Source organism: Lissotriton helveticus, chromosome 4_1 (genome assembly GCF_964261635.1).
Source record: "Lissotriton helveticus chromosome 4_1, aLisHel1.1, whole genome shotgun sequence".
In the NCBI taxonomy this organism is placed as follows: Eukaryota; Metazoa; Chordata; class Amphibia; order Caudata; family Salamandridae; genus Lissotriton; species Lissotriton helveticus.
Genome location: NC_136063.1, coordinates 59,256,010 through 59,277,293, shown reverse-complemented (window position 1 = coordinate 59,277,293; position 21,284 = coordinate 59,256,010). Strand labels below are relative to the sequence as shown.

The 21,284-nt window shown below is 43.4% G+C and overlaps 1 protein-coding gene across 1 annotated transcript in view; it reads left to right on the top strand.

Annotated features, from left to right (window-relative positions):
- The window catches only part of LOC144827858 (uromodulin-like), a 167,684-nt gene that overhangs the window by 123,827 nt on the left and 22,573 nt on the right, over positions 1-21,284 (top strand). Inside the window, exon 6 of the mRNA XM_078686023.1 lies at positions 11,720-11,879. Coding sequence (XP_078542149.1) covers positions 11,720-11,879 — 160 coding nt within the window. The remainder of the gene's footprint in view (positions 1-11,719; positions 11,880-21,284) is intronic.

Genomic DNA, 21,284 nt, shown 5'->3' with positions numbered 1-21,284 from the left:
TACCAGGTCCCCCACTGGCAGCCTCGCAGACAGGCCATGATATAAGGCTCCGATCATTTGGATAAAGGGCTCACCCAGTCCCATACGCCGCAGCACTTTAATCATAAAAGTCCACTCAACAGAGTCAAAGGCCTTTTCCATGTCTAGGAAGACTGCTATAGCTTTCGCCTCTTGTTTTACATGTTGAACCACCCCTAGGACCGTCCTAACGTTATACGTGAGGTTGCTATTGGGGATAAAACCCGCTTGTTCCAGGGCAACTAACTCGGGTGCTAGAAGAGCCTGTTGCGTAGCCAATACCTTGGCATACAATTTGGCATCAACATTCATGAGCGAGAGCGGTCTGTTCGAGCTGCATTCATCGGGAGGCTTAAGGATAGTCACCAGCAATCCCTCCCTCATCGATGGTGGCATGCTGCCCTCCACACAAATGTCATCAAACAGTGCGAAAAGATGCAGGATGAGGTTTTCCTGGAACGCTTTATAGAAGCCCACAGTGAGCCCATCGGCGCCCGGAGCGCCGCCAGAATGCATGCTCGCCAAAGCTTCCACCATCTCGTCCTTGCCAATAGGCATCATTAGGAATTCCCGCTGTGTATTTGAGAGCATGGGTAGTGCAATGTGTTCTAAGTATTCAGTGATGTCATCATCCACGTTCCTGCCTTTAGCCGAATACAGGTTTGAGTAAAAGTCTCTGAACCGATCAGCTATCTCAACAGTCTCGGTAACCACTCCACCATCCGCCGTCCTCAACTCCGTAATCTGTGTCTTCCCTCTAGGGCCTTTCAGAATTTTCGCTAGCAGAGAACTCGGACGCTCCCCCTCTCCATACGTCCTGGCCACTGCGTATTTCCCCATATGGACCTCCCTGTCCGCTTCCTCGTGGTATTCAGTAAGCAGGCTCTTAATTTCCTCGAGGACCTCTGTGTTTGGGCTAACGCGCTGCCTTTCCTCAAGGGCGGATAACTGCTGCTCTAGGAGCGACAACCGTCCCCTAATTGATTTGAGGACACTGGAGTGTTTGGACATCGCCATGCCTCTAATATATACTTTAAAAGCCTCCCATAGCGTCTGGTAGCTATCCACCAAACCCACATTTGTGTCGAAGAAGACATCAATGTCCTCCGCGAGCTCCCCTCGAAACTTCTCGTCAAGCAGTGAATAGGGAGGGATACGCCATGTGTACGGTGGTATGATTTTGGTAGGCGAATATAGCTCCAAAAGCACTGGGGAGTGGTCCGAGAGGGTGCGCGGCAACACTATACAAGACTTGATACTACCCAGCAATGCTGGCGTCGCCATCCAGTAGTCAATCCTAGTGTGTATATCATGAAATGCGGAGTAGTGTGTGAACCCTCCCCTCTCAGCATGTCTATTGCGCCACACATCCTCTAGATCTAATGTGAGGAGCTCCCTGCTTAGCGCCTGTGCAGCTGCCGATGGCTTACGCAGGGGGCCTGCAGACCTATCCAACGCCGGGTCAAGTACCAAGTTAAAGTCTCCCCCCCCCCCATAGCATTCGGGATGAAGCATGAGAGCGAACTGCAGATGCCAATGTGTTATAAAAAACCGGAGAGTCAAAGTTGGGGCCATATAAATTGACTACCACAAAGTCCCACCCCCCCTGTGCTACACCTGGTATTGACATATCTCCCCTCCGAATAAGCTTTCAAAAGGGTCTGAGTCAGTGTGGTTCTCGGGTTAACCCAGGTCAGGACTCCCCTTGAGTGTGTCGTAAATCCAGCTGCCGGCAAGTGGGTCTCCTGCAGAAGAGCCAGATCCACCCTATGACGCTGAAGATAGCTCAACACTCTCCTAAGTTTACGATGGTGGTTTAAGCCTCCGACGTTCCAAGTGAGGACTCGCAGAGAGGGTGCTGGATCATGACCACTCGGTACGCTATTTGCAGACATTCTTATATAAGAAACAATATGTTTGAGGCAAGATCAGGCGTGCTCTAGACAATGACAGTATGTGTGAAAGGCATCTAAAGTTTCTTCCCCCCAGATTGAATGCATCCAAAGTTAAAAAAATAACTCCTTCCCCCTCCCACAGCAGACCTCCCCCAACCTGGCCTGGCCGACCCCCTTCCCGCCCCCTCCCCCTCCCATTTTAGACCCAACCGTAGAAAGAACAACCCTATGGTGCGTTGCAAGCTGGGGCCAAGTTCACCTAGAACCCATAGTATCTTAGACATGCACAATGTGCTCCGAGAGCCGCACCCCCGCTACTGTCGTGCCCTGTAAACCAGCACCAAATGAGCGTAGTAATAAAACAATATAACAACCACTGCATGTATCAATCCCCCACCTCCTCCCCCCCACCCAGAGTCCCAGTTTTGGATGAGCAATATGCACAGCATAACTACTAAGCGCAAAAAACCCCAAGTGTCTCACCGTTCTCAGCAATGTCTATCCCCCCCCCACAATGCAAAAACAAACATCAATTGCAATACCAACTTGTGAGACGGGGGCATCTCAATCAAGTGCTACCGCCCAGTCTGAAGTTCAGCTACTCCTGTTCATCTAGCCGGCTGCTGTCCTCTCCCTCCTCATTCGATCGACCCACATTATTAGATTGTTCCTTGGTCCAGCTTTTTATTGCGCGCTGGAGTGTGGCGGTGTCCGTGAATATGTGTGAATGACCCTGACGATTGACCCTGAGTTTCGCCGGGTACAGCATCGCATAGTCCAGGCCTAGGTCTTTCAGCTGCTTCTTGTACGGAATGAATGGCTTGCGTGCCTCCTGCACCCTGGCGGTGAAGTCAGAAATGGACGAACCGTCATATTGCAGGGTAGGTTTGGATCTGGCCAATCGTAGAGCAGTGTCCCTGTCCCGATAATTAAGCAACTTCGCTATGATAGGTCGGGGGGGGGGGGGTCCCCGGCCGTGGTCTCGGTCCCAATGAGCGGTGCGCCCTTTCCACCTCAAACATTGCTGAAAAAACACCCTCACCCAAGAGAGTCGTGAGGAGTTTCTCCACAAACGCTTCCATAGGTCCTGTTGAAGTGGTCTCCGGCAGACCCGTGATTCTGAGGTTACAGCGCCGGGAACGGGCCTCCAAATCCTCCGTTTTATCTTGGAGCGTTTGCATGAGCTTATCCAGTTTTTTGTGTCCCGTATCAAGTTCCATCTGGGCCTCCTCCACTTCCGTGAGCCTACATTCCGACATGTCCAGTCTTTCCGCATGCTTATCTATGCGTTCTGCCATGCGATCCATCCTGTAGGTTAAGGCGTCAATCTTAGAGCCCAACGAAGATATACTCCCCTGTATCCCCTTCTCCATGGACATCAGGAGAGACTTAATGTCCGACCCAGCCGCAGTCTCGTCTTCCAATGGCGCAGTCGCCTGGTCCACCCCCGTGGCTCCCTGCAGTTGTGAGCGCCTCTGCGAGAAAAGAAGCTTGCTCTCGGTTTTGTCCCCTTGAACCATTTTCTTGGGTCCAATCCCCAGCAGGACACGTGGAGAGTCAAAGAGTTGCGCTTCCCAGCCAGCTAGTTGGGTGCACCAACAGACTCAGACCTGCCAGGTTTCGCCGTTGAGCAGCGTAGTGCGCAGTACCAGGGCTGAATCCTAATCTAGCTGCGGTAGTTCCGTCCCAGCACGCTGCACTCGCTCCCAGTGTCCAACCCTGGTCGGGCCCGTCCGCGCACCGCTGTATATTCCCAGTGCGGTCCTCGTGCATTCGTTGTAGTGAAGGGGGGCACCTCGCACCAGTCTCGTTGTGACGCAAGAATCGCTCGGCCTCACTTTCAGCATCCCCTCTATAGGGCCGCAAGATGTATTCCCATCGGTTGTTCGTTACCTCTGTGCAGCTACAGGGTAGGGTTTGCGTTATGTCCTGGCATCCTTCTCTGTGCCGGTGCTGAAAACGATGCAGTGCACCACCCTTCAGAGTCTAAGCTTCTGCTTCCGCAAGGAGCCCGGGACTGCAGCAATTGTGATGGCTCACCGTGCCCTCTCGCTGGTCTCTGCCCACCTCAGTTCCCGTGTCGAACTTCCAGGGGGCCAGCAGTCACCTGCAGCCAGATGGTGCATGGGGGGTCCGCCGCTGCCTTCCCCCAACCACCAAATCCCAGTCCGAGTGATGTAGGGTCGCCGGACCTGGTGCCGCGCATGTCCCACCCGCCATTGAAATTCCTCAGATATAGTTAGTTGTACTAACTATAATGGGTGCGCCCACAATCCACTGCTGATGATGTCACATATTACAGTCATTCATGACATGGTCAGTGACATCACTGATGACATCACTGAAGACATCTCAAATGACATCACCGATGACGTCACTGATGACATCATCCAGTGAATGTGGTTTGGTCCGCTATATAAATAAATATTATATATATATAGCAATCTGCATTGAAGACTTAGCGGATGTATAATTGTGTGGATGAAGGATTTAGTAGCACTGTGATTGACTGTCTAAGTGACTAATTTAAAGTGTCTCACTAAATATATGGGATAGTGATTAAACTGTGTGAATATCTATCACTCTGTCTCTTGTTGTGTAAACTACTGCATAAGTTGGTTACTCGCTATTTGAAAGTCTATATTAGTTATTAATTAGTTACGTGAGTATTTGTATGGTAGAGTGAATGTGTGTGTGGGTGGGTGGGAGGTGTTTGACTGTCCAAAGATGTATAAATAGTTGATTTAGTAGGTATATGAGGTTAAGACTGCAAGTGGAAACAGTTGTTTGGGTGAGTGAATCTCGTTATGGGTGTGGTAATGAGTAAATATATTTCTCAATGATACATGTCTAACAAAGTAGAAATATAAAAGGCAGTGTATGTGACAGTTGTTGTTTATACATAAATGTAAATGTAGGTGTACTTATATAGCGCAAACCTGTCACCCAAAGGGCATCCTGGCGCTTGCTTAGGGAACCCGTCCTGGTATTCCCCTGTGAGAAACCCCGGCAGGGTGTCCACAAGGTGAAAGCCAGGCATCCCGCCGCGAGGGGCCGTAGTGGAGATTAAGCAAGCTATTGCCCAGAGTTGCAGAGAGTGACCCTGTGATTCGAGTAGGCACCGGAGCGAGAATTGTCGAGTCCGTGGAATTTTTGAGCCCGAGACCCGCCGAGGCGGGGAATCGAACCCTGGTCCACGGTCGATCTCAGCTTCCGGGTCTGCCGCCTCTAACCACTGAGCCACGCTTCTCCACATAAGACTCAGTGATAGTGTGAGTGACTGTATGGAAAACAGAATACTTGTAATAATGATTTTATAACACACTAAGTATGAGTGGATACTGACTGGGGAATAATAGGCCTGAAACACAAGTGTGTAGGTGGTTAGAGAAATACATCCATAGTCCTTAGGAGTTTGTACCAGTTCATGTGTTAAAGTCCGGGATCACTGCATGAGTACTTATGTACTGATTGAACGATTAGAGTAATATAAGGAGAGACACTGGGTAAATCTATAATTGGTTGTGTTTTACTGCAGTGAATGGATTAGTACATAGTGCTGATAGGGTCACTAGAGGAGCGCAAGGGGAGTAACAGGGTGTTTGCAGGAGTGCATGGCTACTGACTGAGGAATTGTAGGCCTGACACACAAGTGTGTAGGTGGTTAGAGGACTACATGCAAAGTGCATAGGAGATTGTAGCAGTTCATATGCTAAGGCCTGGCTCGCTATATGAGTACTTGGATACTGACTGAATGATTACAGTAGTATAAGGAGAGACACTGGGTAAATGTATGATTGGTTGTATTTTGCCTCAGTGAATGGGTCAGTACATGGTGCTGAAAGGGTCAATGGAGGAGTGCAAGGAGAGTAACAGAGTGTTTGCAGGAGTGTATGCATACTGACTGGGGAATTGTAGGCCTGAAACACAAGTGTGTAGGTGGTTAGAGGACTACATGCATAGTACATAGGAGTTTGTACCAGTTGATGTGCTAAAGTCCTGGATCACGTCATGAGTACTTATGTACTGATTGAATGATTAGAGTACTACAAGTAGAGACCGTGGGTGAATTTATAATTGGTTGTATTTTACTGCAGTGAATGTATTAGTACATGGTGCTGAAAGGGTCACTAGAGGAATGCAAGGGGAGTAACAGGGAGTTTGCAGGAGTGTGTGGATACTGACTGGGAATTATAGGCCTGAAACACAAGTGTGTAGGTGGTTAGGAAGAGGTGTGGCGCCGTGGCTAGGGCAACTGACTCCGGAATCTGGGGATCACGGTTTGATCCCTGGCACCGGCGGCAGGTTAGCCCAGCACCATGTGACTCTGGGCAATAGCTTGCTTAATCTTCCCGACGGCCCCTAGCGCCTAGAGACCCTTATGGATGATTGTGCGCTTTACAAATGTGGATTATTATTTATTATTGTTAGAGGACTACATGCGTAGTGCATAGGAGTTTGAAGCAGTCCATGTGCTAAGGCCCTTGATCACTGCATGAGTACTTGGTTACTGACTGAATGATTAGAGTAGTTCAAGGGGACATGAAGTTACCGAATGCTTCTCTGACAATGGTTGCCTAAATGCACAAAGTCTCACAGTATGATTCTAGAAAAGCAAGACTATTCCCTGGATTTTAGCAGAAGAGACCCACCAGTCTGGAAGGTGTTAGGTGGCTGCATACATTCTACACAATTCCCTACAGCACTGCTACTGTGCATGCCTTGCTCATTCTGCGAATGCATAAGAAATGACTGGCTTCTAATTCTACCAAAGCTTGAGAACAGGATAGTTTTTTAGGCAGTTATTTGTTTGCAAAGATATGAAGTACCCAAATGCTTATCTCACAATGGTTCCCAAATGCACTCAGACTCACAGTGTGACTCTAGACATGCAAAACTATCCCTTGGACTTTACCAAAACACATTCACTAGTCTGGAAGGGGTAAGGTGACTGCACACATTCTACATATATTTCATTGATGCACTTTAGTGTGGAACCCTGACTCATTTTGCGAATGCATAAGCGATGGCTGGCTTCTAATTCTACCAAAACATGAGAACAGGATAGGTTTGTAAGCAGTAACGTGTCTGCAAAGACAGAAGTACCCAAATGCTTCTCTCACAATGGTTTCCAAATGCACACAGACTCACAGTATGATTCTAGACAATCAATAGTATCCCTTGGACTTTACCAAAACACATTCACTAGTCTGAAAGGAGTAAGGTGACTGCGCACATTCTACATATTTCAGAACTACACTCTAGTGTGAACGCCTGACTCATTTTGCGAATGCATAAGCAATGACTGGCTTCTAATGCTACTAAAACTTGCCAACGTGACCAGTTTTAAAGCAGTTATCTGTCTGCAAAGTAATGAAGTACCCAAATACTGCTCTCACAATGGTTCCCAAATGCAGACAGACTCACAATATGATTCTAGACAAGCAAGACTACTCCCTGGATTTTAGCGGGTGAAACACATTACTCTTATTAAAAACAAAGTCACCACATACAACCCCTCACGAATTAATAACTCACCTTTTAAATTGATTTATAGATTAAGAAGTATGTCAGTCACACCCCAGATTTTATTATACAGAATCTCTGTACTTCACTGCTTTTAGCAAAACCAAACAAATGGCAGACTTTTCTTCTCAATCTGCACACATATACATGTAAATATCAAATCACATTGCTCCCCACATTAATTCAAAACCTAACACACATTTCTATTGGTTACACATTTCAACTCTTTCCAATTGACATAAGTTTTAACCCTACCCCCAATCTGCTTACTGCCTGTTACCATAGTAACAGTTCATGAAACACTCAACTGAGCACACAGGTCACAAATTCAGCACACAATGTTGCTAATCCAAACAGCAAGTGTGCTTGACTTTTCAAAATATCACCTTATCCTATGTAATGTTCGTTTCAAACAGTTTTTGTAAACCGATAAGAATCATGCTTTTAAAAAACAGAAACATGCACCCTACTTTTCAGTATAGAATGTTCTCAAACAACCAATCATTTATTTTCTTTTTTCAAAACTGCATCTTATCCAACATTGTAGAAAAATCTTAGTTATCAAACTGCCGTTTCACATACAGACACCTTCTGAGTGCATCCAGACCTCCCTTCAATATGCTTAGAGTGTGGATTGTGGGACACAGCTATATTTTCTGAAGCCAAATGTATGCAGAAAACAGAGACATTGACAAAAACCTAGCTTTGCCAAATGTAGACATTAAATGGATTGGATAGAGAGGATTAAAGTGGTACCAATTGATGCCATTGGACACATCCTTTTTGCATCTCCAACACCCTGACCTCATAATTGTGCACTTTGGTGGCAATGACCTAGGCACTTTGACTTGGGTAGGTCTGGAAATGCTTATGAAGGATACCCTTGGAGAATTGATGTCACTTTTCCCCAAACTGCCTTAGTCTATTCTAACATATGCCAAAGACAGAATAGGAACTGGACCAATCAATTGTGTCCACAGATTAAGAAAGCTAGGAAACATGTCAATAAAGCTGTTTCTGCTTTTCTCTGAGATTATAGGATGGGGTCCATTTACCACAACAATCTGCATTTCAATATGGATGGCATCTACAGGAGAGATGGTGTATATTTTACAGGTGAGGGTAACAGAGTCTTCCTCATCAACTTTAGACACTGCATAGGTACTTACTTATAGGTACCAACATCTCTCAATAAAGACAACAGATCTTTTTAGAACCACCCAAGATCTAAACACATAAGCTTGATGTATATCTGAAAAATATGACTTTTTTTGCTTGGAGTCGTGCACCCAATGCGTTAGGAGTCATGCACCTAACACGTTAGCAGTCATGCACCCAATGCGTTAGGAGTCATGTACCCAACGCGTAGGAGTCGTGCACCCAGCTCGGGCACACCAGGGGGCCGCGCTGGGTACAAGACTCCTAATTTGACAGTAAAAAATAAATTTGCACATATCACTAATTTCTATTTTCCCAGGTTACTCCATCCCCCGGGGCCAGTATACAACTTTGGGGACCATGGGGGGAGCCCCAATGCCCCCAAGGTCCCAGCCAGCTCCTCGCATCCTTTGGGAGCCGGCATTGCTTTCCCACACGGGGAGCTGCTAACATGCAACTCCCCGTGTGGAAAAGCAATATGGTTTGCATTTTGAAAGAGAGAGCAGGTTTCCCTGCTCTCTCTTTCAAAATCAAAACCAATTTTGCTATGACAGGGCGGAGACTTCGGCTTTCACCCTGCCATTGCAAACAGCAGTGTCCCGGGGATGGGCACCCCCGGACACTGCAGGAGCTGGCCCTGGGGGGTGGCGGTCCTCAGGGCCCTTGACGGCTCCAGGAGGGTGGCCACAAGGCCTTTGAGCCCCCCTCCCATGTATTTTGCTGGGGGAGTCCTTTGAGCCCCCCCACTCATTTACTTTGTAGCCCCGGTGGGTGGGGGACACCTGAGTTGGGGGGCCCCTCTGGGCCCCCATCAAATTTTATATTTTTGCCCCCAGAATTTGGCCCCCCCGGAGGCTAATTATTTTTTTATTATTAATTATTATCCCACGCTTCATTTTAGTTTTATTTTTATGGCAGGATCCGCGCACCCTGTGTGTATTTTGCAGTTTAAAAAAAAAACATTTTTTGGGCCCTGGGGGTCCTTGTGTGAACCCCTAAGCAGGTCTAGAGGGTCAAGGTATTTCTACCCTGCCCCCTTTATACGTGTTGCACACTTGTTCTACTGACTTCTTGAGCCTCTGTTCTACTGAGGCACAAAATGGCTGCCAACACTACCTGGTTTGGAATGTTGACAGCCAGTTGACAGCCAATTAGCATGCAGCTCGTGATCGGAAGGGTGCGCATAGGGTGCGTGGATCCACCGCGGCCATAGATATATATGTGATTTTACTTTGATTTTCTCAGGAACTACTGAACAGATTTACACCATTTAACCAAAAGGCACAAGTCTGAACCTAAGCTAGCTCTTTGCCAAATTTGGTGAAATTCTGTTTAGCAGTTCGGGCTGTAGCTGCGACTAAAGGTTCCTATGGAAAATTGCATGGTGAATACACGTTTTGAGACCCCCTTTTTTCTCAGCCCCCGCCTGACGAATCACCCTGAGACTTTCAGGATAGGAGCGGACCGGAGCGGGTCACAAGTTTGTAGGGAAAATAAACTTTAACTATTTCCAATTCACTACTCTATGTCTCATCCAATACCTCTTTCAATATATCCTATAGCTTCACTCTCTGTCTTATCCCAAACCTCATTGTACTATTATGATCTCCTAGAAACTAACTCTTTGCAGACTCGACCCTTATCCATCCATCCATTGACTCATCCCAAACCTCATTTTACTACTATGATCTTCCAGAACGCACTTTCTAGACTCTCCCTTCCTCTATCCCTCCTTTATCTCAGTCAATACAACAAACAAACTCACATGTCCACTGATAAAATAAAAAATGTACATTTCCCTTTACCAACCCACCACCAATCCATGTTGGGTTCCGGAGTAGCAATCTGCTTGCTGAAAAGCCCATCAACACTGTATCAAGGGTAGTAAGCGCCATATAAATACAATTTAAATTGCAATTATGTTTATAAAGTTTTACTTCAAGTAACTTGTTCGCTATTCCTATTGTGGGGATGCATTGATGAGGGTTTGTGGCATGATATGGCCCCTCGCGGCGGGATGCCTGACTTTCACCTTGTGGATACCCTGCTATCTCACAGGGGAATACCAGGAAGGGTTCCCTAAGCAAGCGCCGGGAAACCCACTGCGGGTAGCTGTGCGCTATATAAGCTCAACTACATTTACATTTACATTTACATTTACATATGGATTGTGATAGTGCATATACAATATGTAGCTGTGAGCATGCTAACTCAAGGCAATTGGTTTCAACAGGTTGAGTGCTTTACAACTACAGGACTCAACCAGCAGTGATAGAATAAAGCTATCATGCTCACTGTAAAGTGTGGTATAATGTGAAACTGTACATCAGTACCTCTATCAATGACTGACTACACAATACCATGTATGTTATTTTCAAGTCCTGAAGAAGTAAAAAATTAAGTTTCTAAACACATGTTGACTTCTGGTTCTTTTGTGCTATTAAAGTGGAACAAGAGAAGTCGGAAGTTCATTTTGTTTTATAAATGATCCCAAAGCAAATAAGCTCTTATTCAAGTATTTTCAAAAAGATGGAACAACAAACACATCCTGGGAACTGATTACTTTGTCAAACCTCAGCTTTGTCTTTATAAAAAGTACTGAATTCACACATTTGTAAAATAAAGAAATCTTACCCAATACCATTGTAAGGCACTGATGGACACATTGCGGGCCCAATCCACAGAGGTAAAAACTTGGATTTAAGTTTAATACTTTTTGGAATCCACAAATGTAAATGACTAATAGTAACTTTACTACTGCCAACTTTATTACTAGTACCTTTACTTGCAATAAAGTTACTATTAGAAGCTTAGCATTGTGAATACCAAAAACAACTAAATGTAAGTCTAAGTTTACTACTTTTTGGTATTCACAAAGGTAATTTACAACCAGTAACTTCACTACTTGTAGGTTTAGAACTACTAATAATGTTACAAGATTTACTAGTAGAAAAGTTAGTAGTAGTAACTTTCCTTTATGAATACCAAAAAGTAGTAGACTTAGACTTAAGTTTTAGTTTGCCCTTGCGAATCAGGCCCTGCAAGTCGGTTGCCTTTAGGAGGCACTGTGCCTTTATATGCTGATATTGAAATCTAGCTTCACAATGCTTTTCTCTTTGCAGCTGTGCAATGACACAAACCATGAATGTACAGGTAGTAGAAAATGGCCAGTCAATGCAAGTCATGTTTGAGATCGAGGCATTCATCTTTAATGGGCAGCCTGATGTCTATATGTGGTGTGATGTGTCCCTTTGCCTGAAGGATCCATCAACTACCTGCCAGGTGAGTCATGAGGATTGATGCAGAAAAAGAATGTAAAGAACTTTTTAAACATGAGATGTATGAGCCCTGCTAGAAGCAGGTTTGAGCACAGTCACAGTCAGTTACTGTCATGAACAGTGAAGGGCAGGCGCATGTGCAACGAGACACTTGAACATGCAGATGGAATCCTCATCTAGATTATATACCACTAAACTTCATGACTACGATTCCTCTTTCTTCATCCCAGTACTTATTGAAGAATTATCCTCCAGCCGCCAATGGTCACACTTTCCAAGCTCTTTTTCATTTTCATGGATGACGCCAGCTATCCTCCTATAAACCCCCAATGCCTCTTTCTTGTGACAATTTTGTGTCTCAGCTAGACAGATCATTTACTGTCTCTTCAAGACCTTTAGCTTTCTAACAGTGGGCTTACCACTTGGCTTCATTTTCACTCTCATTTGCTTACTTTATATTGGTATCTTGCAGTAGTCTTCATTCCTTTTCATGTGTATGTCTCTTCCTTGGAGCATCGATGCATTACTTGTGTCCTTCCACATCTCATTTTTGGAGAGTCTTTTTCAGGTTGATTCCTCTTATATTCCTCCCACCCCTTTTCCTTCCCACCTTTATTCCTGTTGCTCGCTCCCACCCAACCTGTTTCCAAAAGCCCTCTATCAGATTGTTGAGGGAGGTTTGCAGATAGTAAGGGATGCAGGGAGGCTTCTGACTACTGAGATGAGGAAGGAAACTTACAGTTAAGTAATCTAAATATTACCTCGACATCTCTTTCCTCTTCCCATTCTTTACATATTGAGGATATGCCCAAGCAGTATGTCATAATCACAGTCACCCACAAGACATTCTACCAAGACAAAACCATCCTTGGGTGCAGAAAAAACAATTTCATCATTACTACACTGTATTAAAACAAAGACACTGTATGGAAAGTTCAATATCAACCTTAAAAAAAATGCCTGCATTACAAGGAAACCATAATTGCAAAACATAATTAAATTCACTGAGTTTCATGTGATAAACCAGAGAACAGCCCAAGAGAAATCCTAAGGATGTCCACAAACATGACATGACTAAATCACCTCTATAACACATCTATATTGAACATATAGGTCCTTTGTTCAAATAGTAAGAAATCAAAAAAGGTGAGTACTTCCAAGTAGATACAAAAGGGATACCGCCTCTCTTAGTTGATCTCTTAGTTGATTAAAACATAATATTTAGATCTCTTCCATTCCTCAACAGAAAATATTCATTTAACCTCAAGAGTATGAATCTTAGACCTTGACTCTGAAGAGATACTGCCATTCAGAAAGGTTTGAAAGTACCTTAGTTTCTAGTAACAGTTCAAATAACACCATAATAATATTTATAATCCACAAACAAAAACAAATCTACCCTTATACAATCTTAACTATAGATGGGAGCTAGAGATGTTTTCATTATCCATACTCCTTGATGTTGAGTATGCTACCAAGAAGAAACTCCTTGTAGATGGGAATTCTGCTGAGTCTTGTAAAGAAGGTAACTTTAAAAAGAGAAAACGGCCATAGTACATTCAAGGAAGGGGAAAGACGTAAACCTTTGTCCTCAAGTAGGTAAAACCTTAGAAAAAACAAGAGCTGTCTACAGACCAATAAAGGCTTAAGGTTGCTTAATCTTACCAACTGACGATACAAGTCAGGATTCTGCCCTCCTGCCACTAGATGTCACTCAAGACATGGCCTATCGATGGAGAGAAGCACCCTCAATGTCCAGATACCCTAAGGATGACAGTGGTGTGGTATACAAATACTGGTTGATTAACTCACAAGGGCCCTTTGCGATTCGGGCCTTGCATCAATATAGGAAAGCATTCCCATCTCCACTTAGTATACTTCATTTCCCTCCACCTCCCAGTCCAGGTTTTTGTTCCACTTCCCTAATGCATTATTGTTCTTGTAGTTCCCTCTGTCAGACCCATCATAGATCATGGCCTGGTGGTTGTTCCCTATTCATTAGCTTGGTTCCTAACCCCTTTATATATGCATTCTGGACACTTCTCTGCATCTGTTCCAATCCATACTCTATTCCAGGTTTTCATATTCCTTGTCTTGTGTCTCCTGGTTCCTGTGGTCTTTCCTTTTCCAGGCCCCTGTTCAGCTTTCCCTTCATTGGTGGTTCCTTGATTCCCTACACCTGGTTAAGTCCTTGCACCTGGCTTTCTACCTGCACATGCCTTTCTCCCTACACCTGTGCTCCTCCCCGGAACCTCCATCTTTTTCATCCCTGTGAGCGCAGATTTGTGTGACTTGCAATTGATTTTAGCATGTCCTTGTGTTCTGTTGTGTTCCTGCTGGTGTTAGTACAGGTCTGTTCTTTGATTCTGTTTCCTTTCTGCTGTACCCATTTCCATTATTTAGCTATTTGTAGTATCTATTTTCTGTCTCTTGTTTTCTTTCATCTTTTTCCTGTGTTAGCCATTGATCGTAGTCTCCTGCCTGCACTTTTCTTGAATTGCTCTGTTACATGCAGACTCCCTGCCTTGTGTTTTATGTTCCTGTTTGTCTGCATATTTCTGGTGTGTCTTTTTTGACTGCACATCTTTCCTAGCCTTGTTTTCAGTATTTCAGCTTGGTGTATTTGAGTCCAAGTTTTGACCCTAATTTCAGTCCTGCTTTTCCTGAGCCCGGTTTCTGTTTTGGTTTTCCTTGTTATGTTCCCTGTTTATCTGTCTAGTGGTTATATTGTACTTTTGATTGTCCGACCTTCCACAGGTGCCACTTAGACTCCAAGGCTTGTGCCTTTGACACAGAGAACCACTAGCGCTCCTTCTCCATAGGAGCTGCTGGGAGTCTAAATGAACTCTGTGAGATTAATCAGCTCCTTGCTTTTGTATAAGATCATCCCCCCCTCAGAGATAGATCATTATCCAGGGAGTATACAAACTATCATTCATGCTAGTTTGAATATTGTTTCCCTTGATTCCCTTTGTGGTAGAACTTGTTATACTATATTTTCCCTTTTCAGACTTTCAGTTTCCTAGTCAAAGCCTGTCCCTGCCTACTTTAGGCCTCAGCCTCTGTGCTCTGTTCCTTCTTAGCCTTCAGGTACATACTTGTATATGGTTTATACCAGCACTGGGAATCTCACACCCCCTATATTCATGCCTTGACCCCGGGACACCCAGCTAGGCCCCCTTCAGAAACATTTGTTAAAAAACTCTCCTGCATGAATATTGAAACACATACCATAAAACCATAAATTGTAAGAAGGTTTTTCCTTTTTTCATCACTGATATGAGCCAGTTTAAAAATACCTGATCACTAGTTGAAAAACCTGAAGTCCCTCTTGGTAACACTAAATGCCTTAGAATAACTAGGCTTCTAAAGTACTCATCAATTCAAGCAGGAGGTATTTATACTCAAAATGTCTTGGATCCTAGAGTGCAAACGCAAACCTTTATTCCAGATGTCAAGGGTTGAACTACTAAGATAACCTCTCATGAATACTCCATAGGACCGAAATGAATGTCTCATCAATTTATGATGACGATTTAGGGCTACATTCGTCCAGATTCATTTTTGTGCAAGGAATAAAAGGAGTGTCGCCATTTGCCCGCACAAATATTCCTTACTTCAATATCATTAGCTCAAGAATGCATTTGAACTGCTATCTCGATGCCTAGAGAAGGGTAAATAAAAATGGGCAGCCTGATGTCTATATGTGGTGTGATGTGTCCCTTTGCCTGAAGGATCCATCAACTACCTGCCAGGTGAGTCATGAGGATTGATGCAGAAAAAGAATGTAAAGAACTTTTTAAACATGAGATGTATGAGCCCTGCTAGAAGCAGGTTTGAGCACAGTCACAGTCAGTTACTGTCATGAACAGTGAAGGGCAGGCGCATGTGCAACGAGACACTTGAACATGCAGATGGAATCCTCATCTAGATTATATACCACTAAACTTCATGACTACGATTCCTCTTTCTTCATCCCAGTACTTATTGAAGAATTATCCTCCAGCCGCCAATGGTCACACTTTCCAAGCTCTTTTTCATTTTCATGGATGACGCCAGCTATCCTCCTATAAACCCCCAATGCCTCTTTCTTGTGACAATTTTGTGTCTCAGCTAGACAGATCATTTACTGTCTCTTCAAGACCTTTAGCTTTCTAACAGTGGGCTTACCACTTGGCTTCATTTTCACTCTCATTTGCTTACTTTATATTGGTATCTTGCAGTAGTCTTCATTCCTTTTCATGTGTATGTCTCTTCCTTGGAGCATCGATGCATTACTTGTGTCCTTCCACATCTCATTTTTGGAGAGTCTTTTTCAGGTTGATTCCTCTTATATTCCTCCCACCCCTTTTCCTTCCCACCTTTATTCCTGTTGCTCGCTCCCACCCAACCTGTTTCCAAAAGCCCTCTATCAGATTGTTGAGGGAGGTTTGCAGATAGTAAGGGATGCAGGGAGGCTTCTGACTACTGAGATGAGGAAGGAAACTTACAGTTAAGTAATCTAAATATTACCTCGACATCTCTTTCCTCTTCCCATTCTTTACATATTGAGGATATGCCCAAGCAGTATGTCATAATCACAGTCACCCACAAGACATTCTACCAAGACAAAACCATCCTTGGGTGCAGAAAAAACTATTTCATCATTACTACACTGTATTAAAACAAAGACACTGTATGGAAAGTTCAATATCAACCTTAAAAAAAATGCCTGCATTACAAGGAAACCATAATTGCAAAACATAATTAAATTCACTGAGTTTCATGTGATAAACCAGAGAACAGCCCAAGAGAAATCCTAAGGATGTCCACAAACATGACATGACTAAATCACCTCTATAACACATCTATATTGAACATATAGGTCCTTTGTTCAAATAGTAAGAAATCAAAAAAGGTGAGTACTTCCAAGTAGATACAAAAGGGATACCGCCTCTCTTAGTTGATCTCTTAGTTGATTAAAACATAATATTTAGATCTCTTCCATTCCTCAACAGAAAATATTCATTTAACCTCAAGAGTATGAATCTTAGACCTTGACTCTGAAGAGATACTGCCATTCAGAAAGGTTTGAAAGTACCTTAGTTTCTAGTAACAGTTCAAATAACACCATAATAATATTTATAATCCACAAACAAAAACAAATCTACCCTTATACAATCTTAACTATAGATGGGAGCTAGAGATGTTTTCATTATCCATACTCCTTGATGTTGAGTATGCTACCAAGAAGAAACTCCTTGTAGATGGGAATTCTGCTGAGTCTTGTAAAGAAGGTAACTTTAAAAAGAGAAAACGGCCATAGTACATTCAAGGAAGGGGAAAGACGTAAACCTTTGTCCTCAAGTAGGTAAAACCTTAGAAAAAACAAGAGCTGTCTACAGACCAATAAAGGCTTAAGGTTGCTTAATCTTACCAACTGACGATACAAGTCAGGATTCTGCCCTCCTGCCACTAGATGTCACTCAAGACATGGCCTATCGATGGAGAGAAGCACCCTCAATGTCCAGATACCCTAAGGATGACAGTGGTGTGGTATACAAATACTGGTTGATTAACTCACAAGGGCCCTTTGCGATTCGGGCCTTGCATCAATATAGGAAAGCATTCCCATCTCCACTTAGTATACTTCATTTCCCTCCACCTCCCAGTCCAGGTTTTTGTTCCACTTCCCTAATGCATTATTGTTCTTGTAGTTCCCTCTGTCAGACCCATCATAGATCATGGCCTGGTGGTTGTTCCCTATTCATTAGCTTGGTTCCTAACCCCTTTATATATGCATTCTGGACACTTCTCTGCATCTGTTCCAATCCATACTCTATTCCAGGTTTTCATATTCCTTGTCTTGTGTCTCCTGGTTCCTGTGGTCTTTCCTTTTCCAGGCCCCTGTTCAGCTTTCCCTTCATTGGTGGTTCCTTGATTCCCTACACCTGGTTAAGTCCTTGCACCTGGCTTTCTACCTGCACATGCCTTTCTCCCTACACCTGTGCTCCTCCCCGGAACCTCCATCTTTTTCATCCCTGTGAGCGCAGATTTGTGTGACTTGCAATTGATTTTAGCATGTCCTTGTGTTCTGTTGTGTTCCTGCTGGTGTTAGTACAGGTCTGTTCTTTGATTCTGTTTCCTTTCTGCTGTACCCATTTCCATTATTTAGCTATTTGTAGTATCTATTTTCTGTCTCTTGTTTTCTTTCATCTTTTTCCTGTGTTAGCCATTGATCGTAGTCTCCTGCCTGCACTTTTCTTGAATTGCTCTGTTACATGCAGACTCCCTGCCTTGTGTTTTATGTTCCTGTTTGTCTGCATATTTCTGGTGTGTCTTTTTTGACTGCACATCTTTCCTAGCCTTGTTTTCAGTATTTCAGCTTGGTGTATTTGAGTCCAAGTTTTGACCCTAATTTCAGTCCTGCTTTTCCTGAGCCCGGTTTCTGTTTTGGTTTTCCTTGTTATGTTCCCTGTTTATCTGTCTAGTGGTTATATTGTACTTTTGATTGTCCGACCTTCCACAGGTGCCACTTAGACTCCAAGGCTTGTGCCTTTGACACAGAGAACCACTAGCGCTCCTTCTCCATAGGAGCTGCTGGGAGTCTAAATGAACTCTGTGAGATTAATCAGCTCCTTGCTTTTGTATAAGATCATCCCCCCCTCAGAGATAGATCATTATCCAGGGAGTATACAAACTATCATTCATGCTAGTTTGAATATTGTTTCCCTTGATTCCCTTTGTGGTAGAACTTGTTATACTATATTTTCCCTTTTCAGACTTTCAGTTTCCTAGTCAAAGCCTGTCCCTGCCTACTTTAGGCCTCAGCCTCTGTGCTCTGTTCCTTCTTAGCCTTCAGGTACATACTTGTATATGGTTTATACCAGCACTGGGAATCTCACACCCCCTATATTCATGCCTTGACCCCGGGACACCCAGCTAGGCCCCCTTCAGAAACATTTGTTAAAAAACTCTCCTGCATGAATATTGAAACACATACCATAAAACCATAAATTGTAAGAAGGTTTTTCCTTTTTTCATCACTGATATGAGCCAGTTTAAAAATACCTGATCACTAGTTGAAAAACCTGAAGTCCCTCTTGGTAACACTAAATGCCTTAGAATAACTAGGCTTCTAAAGTACTCATCAATTCAAGCAGGAGGTATTTATACTCAAAATGTCTTGGATCCTAGAGTGCAAATGCAAACCTTTATTCCAGATGTCAAGGGTTGAACTACTAAGATAACCTCTCATGAATACTCCATAGGACCGAAATGAATGTCTCATCAATTTATGATGACGATTTAGGGCTACATTCGTCCAGATTCATTTTTGTGCAAGGAATAAAAGGAGTGTCGCCATTTGCCCGCACAAATATTCCTTACTTCAATATCATTAGCTCAAGAATGCATTTGAACTGCTATCTCGATGCCTAGAGAAGGGTAAATAAAAATGGGCAGCCTGATGTCTATATGTGGTGTGATGTGTCCCTTTGCCTGAAGGATCCATCAACTACCTGCCAGGTGAGTCATGAGGATTGATGCAGAAAAAGAATGTAAAGAACTTTTTAAACATGAGATGTATGAGCCCTGCTAGAAGCAGGTTTGAGCACAGTCACAGTCAGTTACTGTCATGAACAGTGAAGGGCAGGCGCATGTGCAACGAGACACTTGAACATGCAGATGGAATCCTCATCTAGATTATATACCACTAAACTTCATGACTACGATTCCTCTTTCTTCATCCCAGTACTTATTGAAGAATTATCCTCCAGCCGCCAATGGTCACACTTTCCAAGCTCTTTTTCATTTTCATGGATGACGCCAGCTATCCTCCTATAAACCCCCAATGCCTCTTTCTTGTGACAATTTTGTGTCTCAGCTAGACAGATCATTTACTGTCTCTTCAAGACCTTTAGCTTTCTAACAGTGGGCTTACCACTTGGCTTCATTTTCACTCTCATTTGCTTACTTTATATTGGTATCTTGCAGTAGTCTTCATTCCTTTTCATGTGTATGTCTCTTCCTTGGAGCATCGATGCATTACTTGTGTCCTTCCACATCTCATTTTTGGAGAGTCTTTTTCAGGTTGATTCCTCTTATATTCCTCCCACCCCTTTTCCTTCCCACCTTTATTCCTGTTGCTCGCTCCCACCCAACCTGTTTCCAAAAGCCCTCTATCAGATTGTTGAGGGAGGTTTGCAGATAGTAAGGGATGCAGGGAGGCTTCTGACTACTGAGATGAGGAAGGAAACTTACAGTTAAGTAATCTAAATATTACCTCGACATCTCTTTCCTCTTCCCATTCTTTACATATTGAGGATATGCCCAAGCAGTATGTCATAATCACAGTCACCCACAAGACATTCTACCAAGACAAAACCATCCTTGGGTGCAGAAAAAACTATTTCATCATTACTACACTGTATTAAAACAAAGACACTGTATGGAAAGTTCAATATCAACCTTAAAAAAAATGCCTGCATTACAAGGAAACCATAATTGCAAAACATAATTAAATTCACTGAGTTTCATGTGATAAACCAGAGAACAGCCCAAGAGAAATCCTAAGGATGTCCACAAACATGACATGACTAAATCACCTCTATAACACATCTATATTGAACATATAGGTCCTTTGTTCAAATAGTAAGAAATCAAAAAAGGTGAGTACTTCCAAGTAGATACAAAAGGGATACCGCCTCTCTTAGTTGATCTCTTAGTTGATTAAAACATAATATTTAGATCTCTTCCATTCCTCAACAGAAAATATTCATTTAACCTCAAGAGTATGAATCTTAGACCTTGACTCTGAAGAGATACTGCCATTCAGAAAGGTTTGAAAGTACCTTAGTTTCTAGTAACAGTTCAAATAACACCATAATAATATTTATAATCCACAAACAAAAACAAATCTACCCTTATACAATCTTAACTATAGATGGGAGCTAGAGATGTTTTCATTATCCATACTCCTTGATGTTGAGTATGCTACCAAGAAGAAACTCCTTGTAGATGGGAATTCTGCTGAGTCTTGTAAAGAAGGTAACTTTAAAAAGAGAAAACGGCCATAGTACATTCAAGGAAGGGGAAAGACGTAAACCTTTGTCCTCAAGTAGGTAAAACCTTAGAAAAAACAAGAGCTGTCTACAGACCAATAAAGGCTTAAGGTTGCTTAATCTTACCAACTGACGATACAAGTCAGGATTCTGCCCTCCTGCCACTAGATGTCACTCAAGACATGGCCTATCGATGGAGAGAAGCACCCTCAATGTCCAGATACCCTAAGGATGACAGTGGTGTGGTATACAAATACTGGTTGATTAACTCACAAGGGCCCTTTGCGATTCGGGCCTTGCATCAATATAGGAAAGCATTCCCATCTCCACTTAGTATACTTCATTTCCCTCCACCTCCCAGTCCAGGT